This window comes from Nomascus leucogenys, chromosome 19 (assembly GCF_006542625.1).
Source record: "Nomascus leucogenys isolate Asia chromosome 19, Asia_NLE_v1, whole genome shotgun sequence".
Taxonomy (NCBI): Eukaryota; Metazoa; Chordata; class Mammalia; order Primates; family Hylobatidae; genus Nomascus; species Nomascus leucogenys.
Genome location: NC_044399.1, coordinates 68,260,695 through 68,276,193, shown reverse-complemented (window position 1 = coordinate 68,276,193; position 15,499 = coordinate 68,260,695). Strand labels below are relative to the sequence as shown.

At 43.4% G+C, this 15,499-nt stretch overlaps 2 protein-coding genes across 4 annotated transcripts in view; one reads left to right on the top strand and one right to left on the bottom strand.

Annotated features, from left to right (window-relative positions):
* Positions 1-11,657, bottom strand: part of STX8 (syntaxin 8) — a 306,288-nt gene extending 294,631 nt beyond the window's left edge. Inside the window, exons 1-2 of one of the 2 annotated variants that reach the window (XM_003274667.4) lie at positions 11,491-11,657; positions 3,758-3,857 (exon numbers count right to left, since the gene is read on the bottom strand). In XM_003274667.4, coding sequence (XP_003274715.1) covers positions 3,758-3,857; positions 11,491-11,507 — 117 coding nt within the window. In that variant the 5' untranslated portion in view covers positions 11,508-11,657. The remainder of the gene's footprint in view (positions 1-3,757; positions 3,858-11,490) is intronic. The other variant, XM_030800034.1, reaches the window with a different exon arrangement.
* A 677-nt stretch (positions 11,658-12,334) lies between these two features.
* Positions 12,335-15,499, top strand: part of CFAP52 (cilia and flagella associated protein 52) — a 63,913-nt gene continuing 60,748 nt past the window's right edge. The window contains exon 1 of one of the 2 annotated variants that reach the window (XM_003274669.2): positions 12,335-12,467. In XM_003274669.2, coding sequence (XP_003274717.1) covers positions 12,398-12,467 — 70 coding nt within the window. In that variant the 5' untranslated portion in view covers positions 12,335-12,397. The remainder of the gene's footprint in view (positions 12,468-15,499) is intronic. The other variant, XM_030800136.1, reaches the window with a different exon arrangement.

Genomic DNA, 15,499 nt, shown 5'->3' with positions numbered 1-15,499 from the left:
ACTTGAGAGGCTGAGGCAGGAGAATCGTTTGAAGCTGGGAGGCTCCGAGGTTGCAGTGAGCCAAGATTGTGCCATTGCACTCCAGCCTGGGCAACAAAAGCAAAACTCCGTCTGGCCAAAAAAAAAGAAAAGATGTTCAAGACATAATAAAAAATGCATATTAAACTGCTGTAACATAGTATTTTTACCTAGTAGAGATTTTTTAAAAGATAATCAAAATTGGTGTAGAAATGTTCTTCTGCAATATATGTGTTCAAAAGGCTTAACCCAATGTAGAAAGTCTACATTGAAGAATTTATTTCAACATGGGCAATAATTTGGCTATACTTAAAAATCATTTGTAATTAGAAAGAATCTAACCGTCCAAGAAGATGACACTAGTTAAACAGATAATAGCCCTTCATGTAAAAGATGAAATCATATATTTACTAGAAGAAAGCAGGAATAAATTTTTTATAACCTGGAAACAGCAAAAACTTAGATATGACTAAATATATGGAAGCAATTAAAGATTGACAGCCAACTTCATTTAAAAAAAAAAAACAAAAAACTTTCGGCCAGGTGCCGTGGCTCACGCCTGTAATCCCAGCACTTTGGGAGGTTGAGGCAGGCAGATCATGAGGTCAGGAGATCAAGACCATCCTGGCTAACACAGTGAAACCCCATCTCTACTAAAAATACAAAAAATTATAAATACATAAAAAGCTGGGTGTGGTGGCGGGCGCCTGTAGTCCCAGCTACTCGGGAGGCTGAGGCAGGAGAATGGCGTGAACCTGGGAGGCGGAGCTTGAAGCAAGCCGAGATAGGCCACTGCACTCCAGCCTGGGTGACAGAGCAAGACTCCGTCTCAAAAAAAAAAAAAAAAAAACTTTCACATGACAAAACTACTACAAGCAAGTCAAATGTCAGATGATAAAGGAAAGGAAATAATGCAATTTATCACGAGGAGCTAATCTCCCTAATACATGAGGAGCTCTTAAAAGATCAAGACTAAAAAAGGCTAATAAGCCGGTAGAAAAATGGGCAAAAGACAAGATAGTTCACAGAAAAAAAAAAAAAAAAATATATATATATATATATACACACACATATATATACATATATATATGGCGCTTAAGCATACGAAAACACACTCCACTTGACTCATTATATGAGAAATACAAATTTAAAACGACACTGAAATACCATTTCTCACTTATGAGGTTAACAAAAATTCAGAAGATTCACACACCCTCTGTTGGCCAGGTTGTGAAGAAACAGAAGCACTCACACATTGCTGGTGGGGTGGCAAGGGTGACAACCCCTTTGAGGGGGGATTTCACAACAGGTTAAAAAAAAATTACATATGCCCTGGTTCTGAGAACTCACCTTTAAAAGACACCTATGCACATAATTTTTTTAAAGGACAAGGTTATTTACTGCGGCATTATTCACAACAACTCAAGACTGGAAGCAATTTAATTGCCTTTCCTTAGGAGACAGGTTAAATAAAGAATGTTACATCTATGCAATAGAGTACCCACACAGCCCTAAAGAAGAACAAGGAATATGAAATAAAATGTAGAGGTTTCTATATTATTAAGTGAAAAGACCAAGATACAAAAGAGTTCTGTCATTCATTCATTCATTCATTCATTTATTGAGACGGAGTTTCACTCTTGTCGGCTTGAGTGCAGCGGCACAATCTCAGCTTGCTGTAACCTCTGCCTCCTGAGTTCAAGTGATTCTTCTGGCTCAGCCTCCCAAGTAGCTGGGATTACAGACGCTCGCCACCACACCCGGCTAATTTTTTGTATTTTTAGTAGAGACGGGGTTTCACCATGTTGGCCAGGCTGGTCCCAAATTCCTGACATCAGGTGATCCACCTGCCTAGGCCACAATAGCTGGGTGCAGTGGCTCATGCCTGTAATCCCAGCACTTTGGGAGGCCGAGGTGGGTGGATCACCTGAGGTCAGGTGTTCGAGACAAGCCTGGCCAACATGGCGAAACCCCATCTCTACTAAAAATACAAAAATCAGCCAGGCGTGGTGGCAGGCGCTTGTGATCCCAGCTACTCGGGAGGCTGGGGCAGGAGAATCGCTTGAACCTGGGAGGCAGAGGATGCAGTGAGCCGAGATTGCACCACTGCACTCCAGCCTGGGCAACAAGAGCAAAACTCCATCTCCAAAAAAAAAAAAAGAGAAAAAAAGAGACACATGCATGTGTATGTTCACTGCAGCACTATTCACAATAACCAAAGACATAGAATCAACCTAATGCCCATCAATGGTAGACCAGATAGAGAAAATGTGGTACATATACACCATGGAATATTATGTCGCCATATAAAAGATCAAGATCATGTCCTTTGCAGGAACATGAATGGAGCAGAAGGCCATTATCCTTAGCAAACTAATGCAGGAACAGAAAACCAAATACCGCATGTTCTCACATTCTGTAGGTTGTTTGTTCACCCTGTTGATATAAGAGAGAGCTAAATGGTGAGAACATATGGATACATAGAGGGAAATGACACACACTGGGGCCTAGCAGAGGGAGAAAGTTGGAAGGAGGAAGAGGATCAGGAAAAATAGTAAGTGCTATACTTAATACCTGGGTGACAAAATAATGTGTACAACAAACCCCCGTAACACAAGCTTACCTATACGACAAACCCGCATATGTACCCCTGAACTTGAAAGTTAAACTCTTAAAAAAAATAATTCTAATAACTTTGGAACATAATAACCTCAGTATTCTTAGTAGATTAGTCTAAACTTAAAAAGACTCAAATTTTGAACTTAGTGTTTGTCGTGGTACCTTACAGTAATTTTGAAACCATTTTCTGTAAACTGTAAAATAGACCAAATGAGTAAAAACATACTGATGCTTTTGGAAACTAGGATTCTCAGTGTGAGAAAGAAAATACAAATTTGGAATGCGTAAAATAAGGAAGAAAGGTGTGGTGTTAGGTTTGAATCAAAGGCTTGTATTTTTAATCATAATCACAGGTATAAACTTGTGATTTCACAAAAATCTATTTCCTAGCCAAATCCCACCATTTTTATACAGCCCATAACTAAAGATGGTTTTTACATTTTTTTCTTCTTTGAGACAGGGTCTCACTCTATTGCCCAGGCTGGAGTGCAGTGGCGCGATCTCAGCTCACTGCAGCCTCCACCTCCCGGGTTCAAGCAATTCTTCTGCCTCACTCTCCCGAGTAGCTGGGACTACAGGTGTGCACCACCATGCCTGGCTAAGTTTTATATTTTTAGTAGAGATGGGGTTTCCCCATGTTGCCCAGGCTGGTCTCAAATTCCTGACCTCAAGTCATCTGCCCACCTCAGCCTCCCAAAGTGCTGGGATTACAGGTGTGAGCCACCACGCCTGGCCTGTTTTTACATTTTTAATATAAAATGTAAAAACTGTAACTATCCTTGGGGTGAGAATAGAAACTCAAAGACTTGAAGACATTGTCTCTTGGCCTGCAAAGACTAAAAGATTTATTATCTGGAGGAAGTTTATAACCCTTGAACTAGACTATAAAATTGTTAGAAATATTTAAAGTAAAATAGGAGAACTTAAATGTGTTATGCTTCATTTAGTCTCAATGATTAAATAACTACTAACTGGTTGGCTGTTAAAGTCAATTCAACATATGTAAGCAGACAGATCATCATACACACATGCGCACAGAGAGCCTCAAAGAAAGATAGGAGGGTTTTCAGACCTCAAAACTCAAACAAATCATTGGGTACTAATTCCTTCCTGGTATTACCTTCGGTGCCTTTTCACCTTTTCTTTCATACTGATTTCGTTGTTGAATTTTCTCAGCAATTTCTTGGGCAATTTGACAAGTAGAATCGTATGTGGAGAACCTGCACCAAAGTCGTAGAAAGAGAAAATGTTTAAGGTTCTTGTTTTTTTTCTTTCTTTTTTTTTTTTTTTTGAGACAGAGTCTCGCTCTGTCGCCCAAGCTGGAGTACAGTGGCGCAATCTCGGCTTACTGCAAGCTCCACCTCCCAGGTTCACACCATTCTCCTGCCTCAGCCTCCCCAGTAACTGGGACTACAGGCGCTCACCACCACGCCTGGTTAATTTTTTGTACTTTTAGTAGAGACAGGGTTACACCGTGTTACCAAGATGGTCTCAATCTCCTGACCTCATGATCTGCCCCCTTGGCCTCCCAAAGTGCTGGGATTATAGGCGTGAGCCCCCACGCCTGGCCTTAAGGTTCTTTAAAAGAAATTTTTGCATTGTCTAAGTTTGACATTTTCATTCTAGCCAAAGAATTCAAACAGAAGGGAAGAATAATAACATGACCAGTAAAAGCAACATGGACTGAGCGTTATCTGCCATGTGGCAGGCACTATTGTGAAGGCTTCGTTAGTAGTAACTCACTTAATCTAAACAGGAACACTGTGAAGTGGGTACCATTACCATCTCCAACTCACACATAAGAAAAGGAGGCACAAAGAGTTAGAATGACTTGCCCAAGTGGTTCTGCCAGCTGCAAACCAAGGCTGTCTGGCCCCAGAGCCGGGGCTCTTAACAACTGTGCTGTTCTGCCAATGAGAAAGCATGTGGGGGTCTCGGCTGCACTGGGCACTGTTCTGGGCACTGGAGAAGACGGCAGTGAACAGAATGAACACAGTCCCTCTTTCAAGGAGCTCATATTTTAGGGAAAGAAAGTCATAAAACAAATAAATACATAGTATGTCAGGTGTTGATAGGTGCTAAGAAGAAAAATGCAGCAGGATAAAGGGACAGAGAGTGATGAGGAGCTGCTACTTAGGATCAGGTGACACCGAGGCAAGGTGAAGAAGCTGGCCTCGCAGATGCCTGGGGGCGGCTCTAGGGTGCAGGAAAAGCAAGTACTGTCTAGCCTAAAGCCAAATGCTCTGGGGACAAAGGCCACACACCCACCTGACATCTGAGCTTGTCAGAATTCTCTCAAAACATTTAATAAGTTCCTAGTTGTCATTCAGCAGCGTTGGAGGCTTTGAAGGGTGCACAGTGAACTCCCAATAGCCCCTTATGTTTTGCTTCTGTCAGAGCATTTTTACTTCCTATCATATAGAAAATACTTAAGCAGACCGGGCGCGGTGGCTCACGCCTGTAACCCCAGCACTTTGGGAGCCCAAGGCGGGCGGATCATGAGGTCAGAAGTTCGAGCCTGGCCAACATAGTGAAACCCCATCTCAACTAAAAATACAAAAAAATTAGCTGGGCATGGTGGCGGACGCCTGTAATCCCAGCTACTTGGGAGGCTGAGACAGGAGAATCACTTGAACCTGGGAGGCGGAGGTTGCAGTGCGCCGAGATGGCACCATTGCACTCCAGCCCGGTGACAGTGTGAGACTCCGTCTCAGAAAAACAAACAAAAAAAAGAAAATACTTAAGCATGCATACACATTTCATTTCTCCTATCAGGCAGTCTGCTCCTAAAAAGCAGAGACTCTGTGGACTAACGTGACCAGCATTATCTTCCAGGACTAGTCCATTACAAAATATCGGAAACTCCTGTTGCCCCTAATATCCTAATTTTTGCTTGAGTAAACAATATATTTTTTAAGACCTTTCAATTCCCAAATATCATTTGAACACTGAGGGAACTTGATAAGTGTTTATTTATTTATTTATTTATTTATTTATTTTTTGAGACGGAGTCTCGCTCTGTCACCCAGGCTGGAGTGCAGTGGCGCAATCTCGGCTCACTGCAAGCTCCGCCTCCCGGGTTCACGCCATTCTCCTGCCTCAGCCTCTCCGAGTAGCTGGGACTACAGGCGCCCGCCACCACGCCCGGCTAATTTTTTGTATTTTTAGTAGAGACGGGGTTTCACCTTGGTCTCGATCTCCTGACCTCGTGATCCGCCCGCCTCGGCCTCCCAAAGTGCTGGGATTACAAGCGTGAGCCACCGCGCCCGGCAAGTGTTTTTTTAAATGAAGGAAAATGCGCCCATCAATTCCCTTAGGAATCTTACTAGAGTAATTATAGCAATAGTAACAGATGAGTACCTGACCTAAGCCAGGTCCTATACTAAGAGCTTTACATTGTAAACTTCATAAGAATCCTGAGAGAGGATCCTGAACCACTAACCACTATACTCTAAAGCAGCACCATTCATGTATACATCATATATATATCATACACATTCACATATATCATATATATCAATGATACATACATTCATATATATCACATACCTATCGTTTATTTCCATATATACTATATATTCATATATGTCATATGTGTATCATTCATATATATATTCATGTATTTGTGTGTGTATGGAAAAATAGCAGTGATACAAGAAAACACAGAATTAAGAAAATAGGAGGCTAATAAGGAAAATTGGGTCCTGGTCCCAACTTTGCCACATTTCACCTTTTTTTCCTCCATATTATCATGAAAAGAGGAGCCTAGGTCTGGCTCTGGGGTCCAGACCATACATATAAAAATCAACCAAATATGGTAAGTTTTGCCTCCTGCCAAATGTGGGATCTAAGTGGTAAGTACGTCTAGAGTTCAGAGGTGGGAGAGATTACTGTTGGCCAAGGCACTCAGATGGAGAGGGTCCATGAGGTTACATCTGGATAACCACGAGGTTAAAGCAGGTCTCTTATTCAGACAGGAGGGAGGAGCACATTCTAGACTTACTGAAAGACAGGGCGAGCAAAGATGAATGGAAGGAAATGTGCCCAGCATGTTTGGCTGTGTGGTGGCCCTGGAAGCCTGGTAAGTATAAAATGGTAGAAATGAGTAGAAGCTAGTTTCTGCAGAGCCTTGAACACCAGTCTAACAAGGTTAGACTTAAAGGAGAATTTTAGAGCCATAGAGGACACTTTTACACACAGAGAGTGGCCCTAAAGAGGTTATGAGAAATGCACACAGCGAGCACAACTCCCAGGTGTCCTGACTCCAGTCCTTGTGTTTTTATTTCAGCCCTAAAGAGCAGTAGTTCTGAAACAAGTTGGAATCACTGGGGAATCTTTAAAAAAATAACAATGCCTGGTCCCAACCTCAGCATTCTGATTGAACTGGTATGGGGTCTGTCCTGGGCGTGTGTGGGGAGCTTTAAAAGTTCTCCAAGTGATTCCAATCTGCGGCAAAGTCCGGGCACCCTTGGCCTGGGTAATAGACAACCTCATTACAATATCAAGCACACAGGTGCCGGAATTACTAGTTTAGAAAAAGTAATCTGGCAGGGGGGGTGGGGGGTGGCTGAGGCAGGAGAATCGCTTGAACCCGGGAGGCAGAGGTTGCAGTGAGCCGAGATCGCGCCATCGCACTCCAGCCTGGGGGACAAGAGCGACACTTCGTCTCAAAAAAAAAAAAAAAGTAATCTGGGCTGGGCATGGGCGTGGTGGCTCACGCCTGTAATTCCAGCACTTTGGGAAGCCAAGATGGGCGCATCACCTGAGGTCAGGAGTTCAAGACCAGCCTGGTCAACATGGCAAAACCCCATCTCTACTAAAAATACAAAAATTAGCTGGGCGTGGTGGCGGGTGCTTGTAATCCCAGCTACTCGGGAGGCTGAGATAGGAGAATCACTTGAACTCAGGAGGCAGAGATTGTGGTGAGCCAAGATCATGCCACTGCACTCCAGCCTGGGTGACGGAGCAAGACTCCGTCTCAAAAAAAAAAAAAAAAAAAAAAAAAAATAATAGGTGTGGAGGGTAGAAATGAAACAAGAATGGCAGAATATTGACAATCACAGAAATTGGGTGATGAGTATGAAAGGGGCCCATTATACTATTCTAGTTTGTGTATCTTTTACTTTCCAAAATAAAATTTTTAAAAAGCAATTCAACAAAAAGAAGACCATGCTACCAACATAAAAAGTCCAATCAGGATATAAAACTATGAAGGTTTAACTGTAATTTTTCTGGAAATGGTACATCATCAACAAATTAGTTACCCTGGCGGTAAAGCTAATTAACGTTAGCAAAGAACCGGTTCAGAGACAGTGATCATGTGCTCCTTCTGTTAAACAGCGAGCCTACCACTTGCTTTGATAGGCCATTAAAATAGTAACTGCTATATTCCATTGCCAGACACCCAGGGAGGTGCCAACGACCTATGATTTTAGCAACACAAAGGTAAAGCTGTAGTTGAATCTGTTTTTATAGGCTGTTTTTGTTTGTTTGGTCTTTTTTTGACACGGAGTCTCGCTCTGTCGCCCAGGCTGAAGTGCAGTGGCACGATCTCGGCTCACTGCAACCTCCACCTCCCGGGTTCAAGTGATTCTCCTGCCTCAGCCTCCTGAGTAGCTAGGATTACAGGCATGCACCACCACGCCCAGCTAATTTTTGCATTTTTAGTAGAGACGGGGTTTCACCATGTTGGTCAGGCTGGTCTCAAACTCTTGACCTTGTGATCTGCCTGCCTCAGCCTCCCAAAGTGCTAGGATTACAGGCGTGAGCCACTGCACCTGGCCTTTTATAGGTTTTTAAAGTCCCTTCCCATACTCCTTTCTACCCCCCTAATCAGCGACCCATTTTGTGCTTTGGGAGCACAGCTGAATCTTTCACTGTTTCACTCTCAATAGTCCAATGAGAAAGCCACTTCGTCAAACTAATGAAGTGTAACAGAAAAAGTCTAAATGCTTTATCAACATTAACTGTGGAAGAAGCTTGGAGTCCAGTGATAGCTTCCACCGATCTAAATAGATAACTGGGGGCCTGTCCCTTATCTTTGACCTTTATTTCCTACTTGATTTGTAAACTGAGGGATTTAGGTTCCAGAAGGTGGAGGGCAACTTAGGAATATGTATTGTAAACCAAAATAAAATTCTAAGCCCATCCCCATCCTCTCCCACCCCCTGCCCCCACAACCAGCTGAACGGACCCCTCCCCTCAGGCAAGGGCATTCCAAAGTTAACCTGTAACAGTGGTTCAGGCCATGATGGGAAGAGGGGATCAGACATGCCTCATTATATATCCTCTCCTCCTTTTTGGAATTCAGGAAAATCCAACCAGCATTGACATCAATACAGACCTTAAGTCTGATAAGAAACACTTACAATCTATTCTCTCTAAAGCCTGCTACCCAGAGGCTTCATTTGCATGATAAAATCTTGGTCTCCACTACCCCTTATCATAACCCAGACATTCCTTTCTATTGATAATAACTCAATCAATTGCCAATCAGAAAATTTTTCAATCTACTTATGACCTGGAAGCCCCCCACCCAACTTCGAGGTGTCCCGCCCTCCTGGATTGAGCCATCATAAATCTTACATGTGTTAATTCATGTATTATTCTCCCTAAATTGTATAAAAGTAAGCTGTTCCCTAACACCTTGGGCACAGGTCTTCAGAACCTCCTGAGGCTGTGTCACAGGTGCATTCTTAACCTTAGCAAAATAAACGTTCTAAGTTGACTGAGACCTGTCTCAGATACTTTGGGGTTCACGGCATCAAGGGCCTTAAAAATGTTCATACCCTTGAGCCCAATAGTTCTATTTCACTTTCAACAGTCTAATGAGAAAGCTACTTAGTCAAACTAATTGAGAATAACAAAATAAAGTATAAATACTTCACTTTCAACAGTTCTAATTCCTACTTCTAGACAGGGAGCCCAAGGAAATAAGAGAAGGAACAAAGGGACTGCCTTTGCAATGATAAAACGAAACAAAACATCAAAAAAACAAAAAACTAATATGAGGAGAAAAATAAATTATGGTCATTCATGTGATGATTATGCAACATTAGACAATTATGAGGCCGGGTACGGTGGCTCACACCTGTAATCCCAGCACTTTGGGAGGCCAAGGTGGGCAGATTGCCTGAGCTCAGGAGTTCAAGATCAGCCTAGGTAACACGGTAAAACCGTGTCTCTACTAAAATACAAAAAATTAGCTGGGCGTGGCGGCGTGCGCCTATAGTCCCAGCTACTCCAGAGGCTGAGGCAGGAGAGTTGCTTAAGCCCAGGAGGTGGAGGTTGCAGTGAGCCAAGATCGCGCCATTGCACTCCAGCCTGGGTGACAGAGCAAGACTCCGTCTCAAAAAAAAAAAAAGAAAAAAAGAAAGTTATGTTTTCAAAGCATGTCCAATGACATAGAGAAATGCTGTTTATATTATATATAGATAGATAGATTAAAATAACAAATTCATTGTAAAAAAATCATTAATGGCTATCTCCAAATTATAGAGTTAAAGATGCTATTTATTTTCCTCTTTGCAAATTTTCAATATTCCCTAAATTGAATATTCTCTATCAAGGGGTGTATATAACTGTTAAAATTAGGGATTTTTGGGTTTTTTACTTTTTTTTGAGACGGAGTTTCGCTCGTGTTGCCCAGGCTGGAGTGCAATGGCACGATCTCGGCTCACCACAACCTACACCTCCCGGGTTCAAGCGATTCTCCTGCCTCGGTCTCCCGAGTAGCTGGGATTACAGGCATGCACCACCATGCCTGCCTAATTTTATATTTTTAGTAGAGACGGGGTTTTTCCATGTTGGTCAGGCTGGTCTCGAACTCCCGACCTCAGGTGATCTGCGGCCTCCCAAAGTACTGGAATTACAGGCGTGAGCCACCACTGCATCCGGCCTAAAATTAGGTTTAAAAAAGTCAATGCTAAATTAAATAATTGGCCTAAATAACCTAGATTCCAGGTAACTCAACTTTGTTCTTGGAATCCATTCTTCTAATATCCAGGATGTGGGCAACTTAAACAATTATAAACTATATTAGAAATAACAACATAAGACATATATTCCAACAAGAACGTTATAGAGCTGAAATATGTTTTTAATTTTTAAGCAGAAAGGTCAAGTCTATGTTCAATAACAATATGTTCCTTGGGATCAAACAATATGTTCCTTGGGATCAAAAGTTGCATCTTTCATCATGCAGTCCTTGGAATTAACTGCTAAATAAATGACCCTTATCAGCTATTGTTTTACTGCAGAAGCTACTGCTAAAGGAAGGAAAAGACTTCATGATATTAACTCAAGAAAGTGCAAAATGCCTTATAAACAAGTGCACAATTTCCCTCCCAGGTTCCTGTATCTGGAAGGGCCCCCAAGATCTAGATCTTAGCCCCAGCTGGTTACTAACTGGCTGGTGGCCATGGATTCTGAACCTCGGTTTCTCCACCTGTGAAATAAGGGGGTTTACCAGGATGGACTGACATGCTGCAAAAACGATATTTCGACTTGACTTTTATAAGAGTCCAGGGAAGCCTGCACCGGCCAGCTCCACAACCAGGATGGGCGGGAAATCCCCGCAACGAGATGCAGCCCAGAAAAGCTAGAGGAATATTCAGAGATTTGGCTCAAGTCCTCAGCTCTCCAGCGGACCACCTGGTCTCCTTCCCGGGCCACCCTTGCAAGGACCAAGTGTGGCGGGATGTGGCTGAGCCCCCTCAGTAAAGGAAAGGTCTTGCTGCCCCTCCCCTCATCCCGAAAGGCCTCCAGGGGCAATGCGAAGTGATCGCCTGCTCCCCGGAAGCCCGGCCTCCCCGAAGGTCCCTCCACGCACTGCCGCCCTCACCCGGGACTCACCAGGGGTCCGGTGCCATCCTGCAGACTCCGCCCGCCGCTCGGACTCTTCCTGCTCTTAGCAGCTGACTACGGCGGCCCGCGCGGCTCACTCCCCGCAGTTCGTCCCGTGCGCGACCGGAGCCTAGAGTTTGCGAAGTGAGTAGCTAGGGCCTAAGAACTATAATCAGAGAAAGGAAAGTGCTCCCCTGGGGACAGTAGACTGGAGCAATCTACTCACCAAGAGACGCGAACTGCTGAGCTCAGTTAAAATTGTTAAATAGAAACTAAGCATTTTCCCAGGAAGGTGGGAGCCATGCAAGACCTCTCTGTGGCAGTTACTTAAAAATTTATCCTGCTTCAAAAACAAAACAATAAACAAAACACTAGATTGCGGTGAGACTTGCACGCTGCGTAAACTCACTACAACCTACTTTAAGTTAACTTTATGATATGTAAATTATACCTCAATAACGCTTTTTAAAAAAATCTTTAAAATTTTTTTCACGCTGCTTCAAACAGGGGCCCAAAGAAGTATCAATTATATATATATTTTTATAGCGGCCTTCCCATCAGTCCTGTACGCTTGATTACATATTTTTTAAATGTCATTCATTCGGTGCTTGATTTTAGAGTTACTAAGAAGTCACAGAATCTACACGAGGGGATGGAGGAATTAGTTTTGCGCATTTAGTGCCATCCCCTAAAATTCCAGAGAAATAGCACACAAAAAATGAAGAAGAGTCCCACTCCATCTCTCTTCCAGTCCCCATACCCCTTGATTTCCAAGAATCCTAATGAACTCGAACTCGGCTGGCTGGGTTTCTGCGCGGGCGTGGAGCTGGCGCGCATGCGCTCGTCCGTTACCATAACGACCAAAAGACGCTGCACCCACTGGGGCGGAGAGCAGAGTAATCAGAACCTCCTGAGGATGGATAACAAAATTTCGCCGGAGGCCCAAGTGGCGGAGCTGGAACTTGACGCCGTGATCGGCTTCAATGGTGAGGCCTCCAGCATCTTTGGGCTGGCTGGTTTAGGAACTCGGAGGACGTGTAGTGCAAACAGGAATAGTGAGACACCGGGGACACCTGAAAGGCAGTGTGGGACAACGGCAGGACCCCTGGCCAGGGACACGCACAGGAGGACCCGCACAGCCTGACCTGCCCCAAGGCCTTGGAGAGTCACTTCCTCGATCCAAGCCTCAGGGAGTGGGATGGTTTTTACCAGCTCGGACAAGCGGTAGCACCTAAAAGGGACCAAATGCCTCCTCCCCAGGCGGGCCGGATAAGTACGGGTGGTTGTAACCCTTCTCCCACTAGGTCAGCCCTTCCTGGCTCTGAACCCCACGCCGCTCGCAAACCCCTAGGCTTCTTCGTAACCACATAGAAGGTTGCTGTCTGTGTCGGCCCCTGGGACTAGCTAGGAAATCTGCTAAAATCCCCACTGGCGTACCAGTGAGAAAGGGCTGGGAGGGAACGTGTGCTTGAGCAACCCCCTGAGGGGATGTTCTTGGCCCTCTAATCCTAAGGAAGGTTTCTAAATGATGAGGATTTCAGACCAGGACAGAAGGGGAAGGGGACGCCAGGGGGAGCTAAAGCGGAGAGAAAAAGGAACTGGGCCGCTCCGCTGAAATCTTATTTGTGACTGCCTATTGTTTTGAAGATTCTGGGAAGAAAAAGCTGTGGGGTTTTATTGTTCGTTTTGAGGGGTTTTGGTTTTTTGAGGGATGAGAAAACAATGAATTAGATTTTAGGAGAAGCAAAACTTTTCAAAAATGTGTGTTGTGATGCCTGAAAGCTTTAAGAACGTGGATGCAGAATAATCACTGTCTAAAGTTTTAAGCATACTCTAGGACTTAGCTCTTGACTCTTGGTTTTACTTTAACAGTCTCCGATAGAAAGTGAGTGCTTTATACACTTCGGATATCAGATTATCTTGAGAGTTGGTTACAAGATCATTGAGAAACAATTGAGCAGCCTACAGTGGGGTTGCAAAGCGTCACTTGTTGAGCCAATGCAGAACCACACACATAGAACTCTGCAACTGAGGCCAGGAGTAGTGCTCATGCCTGTAATCCCAGCACTTTGGGAGGCCGAGGCGGGCGGATCACCTGAGGTCAGGAGTTCGAGACCAGTCTGGTCAACATGGTGAAACCTCATCTCTACTAAAAATACAAAAATTAGCCTGACGTGGTGGCGCGCGCCTGTAATCCCAGCTACTCAAGAGGCTGAGGCAGGAGAATCGCTTGAACCCGGGAGGCGGAGTCTGCAGTGAGCCGATATCGCACTGCTGCACTCCAGCCTGGGCGACAGAGTGAGACTCCATCTCAAAAAAAAAAAAAAAAAAAAAGGGCCGGGCGCGGTGGCTCACGCTTATAATCCCAGCACTTTGGGAGGCCGAGGCGGGCGGATCACGAGGTCAGGAGATCGAGACCACGGTGAAACCCCGTCTCTACTAAAAAATACAAAAAATTAGCCGGGCGTGGTGGCGGGCGCCTGTAGTCCCAGCTACTCGGAGAGGCTGAGGCAGGAGAATGGCGTGAACCCGGGAGGCGGAGCTTGCAGTGAGCCGAGATTGCGCCACTGCACTCCAGCCTGGGCGACAGAGCGAGACTCCGTCTCAAAAAAAAAAAAAAAGAAAAAAGAAAAAGAAGAACTCTGCAACTGAATTCATGTTGTGGCTGTAGAGTTCCAAGCGCAAATAATATATGGTAAATTATATGCCAGTGTCTTCCATGGCAATTACTAATTTTCTTTACCTTTTAGAATGACCCCATATGATCAAATTGTTTTTACCTTGGTGGCTTTATGATAATGTATATTCTTTCATGCAGTCAAATATACATTTATATATAACCTCTATGCAAAATAATATGCTATGGACTGAGAATACAGGGATAATTCCATAGCCATGCTTATGAAGAAGAGTTTAGAAAACTGGGAAAATACAGTAAAACTGAAAGAAAAATCAGCCATCATTACATTTTTCAAACATATCACTGTAAACTTTTGGTGTGACCTGCTTGAATATACGCTTACATACAAATAGTTTTTTTTAAATAAAAGTCCACTCATGCTGTATATATTCTCTTATAACCAGACTTTTTTTTGCCTAACAGTATTCCATGTAAATCTTTCCTTAGCGATAAATGTAATAAAATAAAATAAATAATATTATACTCCATGCCATAATTTTAACATATTAATATTATATTGCAGATATGTGCCATAATTAATTTAAATAATGCCCTGTTATTGAGAATTTAGTATAATTTGCATTTATTTTAAAATGCTACTAAGAACATCTGCAGAGCTAAATCTTTTAGGTCTTTAACTTTTTTCTTAGAATAAATTATGGGTACATTTAGAATGTCTAAAATCTGAATGTCTAAAAAAGTCTAAAGATTTTTATTTTCTTAAATTTTAGAGATGGGATCTCACTTTGTTGGGCAGGCTGGCCTCCAACTCCTGGGCTCAAGCAATCCTCCCACGTCAGCCTCTCAAGTAGCTGGGACTACAGGCTTGCTAGTACACTGACCCAGCTATATCCTAAAGACTTTTGATATATCCTCCAATGCTATATCCTATATGCAACAGAAATATATATACATAGGATTATTTCTAATAGCATTTTTTTTTTTTGAGACAAAGTCTCACCCTGTCACCCAGGCTGGAGTGCAGTGGCTCGATCTCGGCTCACTGCAACCTCCGCCTCTCAGGTTCAAGTGATTCTCCTGTCTCAGCCTCCCGAGTAGCTGAGATTACAGGTGCCCACCACCTTGCCTGGCTAATTTTTGTAGTTTTAGTAAAGACGGGGTTTCGCCATGTTGGCCAAGCTGGTCTCAAACTCTTGACTTCAGGTGATCTGCCCACCTCAGCCTCCCAAAGTGCTGAGATTACAGGTGTGAGCCACCATGCCTGGCTGCATTATTTCTCATAACTAAATATTAGAAACAACCAAAATCTTCATCAAAAGTGGAAAGGACAAATCAATTGTAGTATATCATATTCATACAATTTAATTCCTCTGCAAT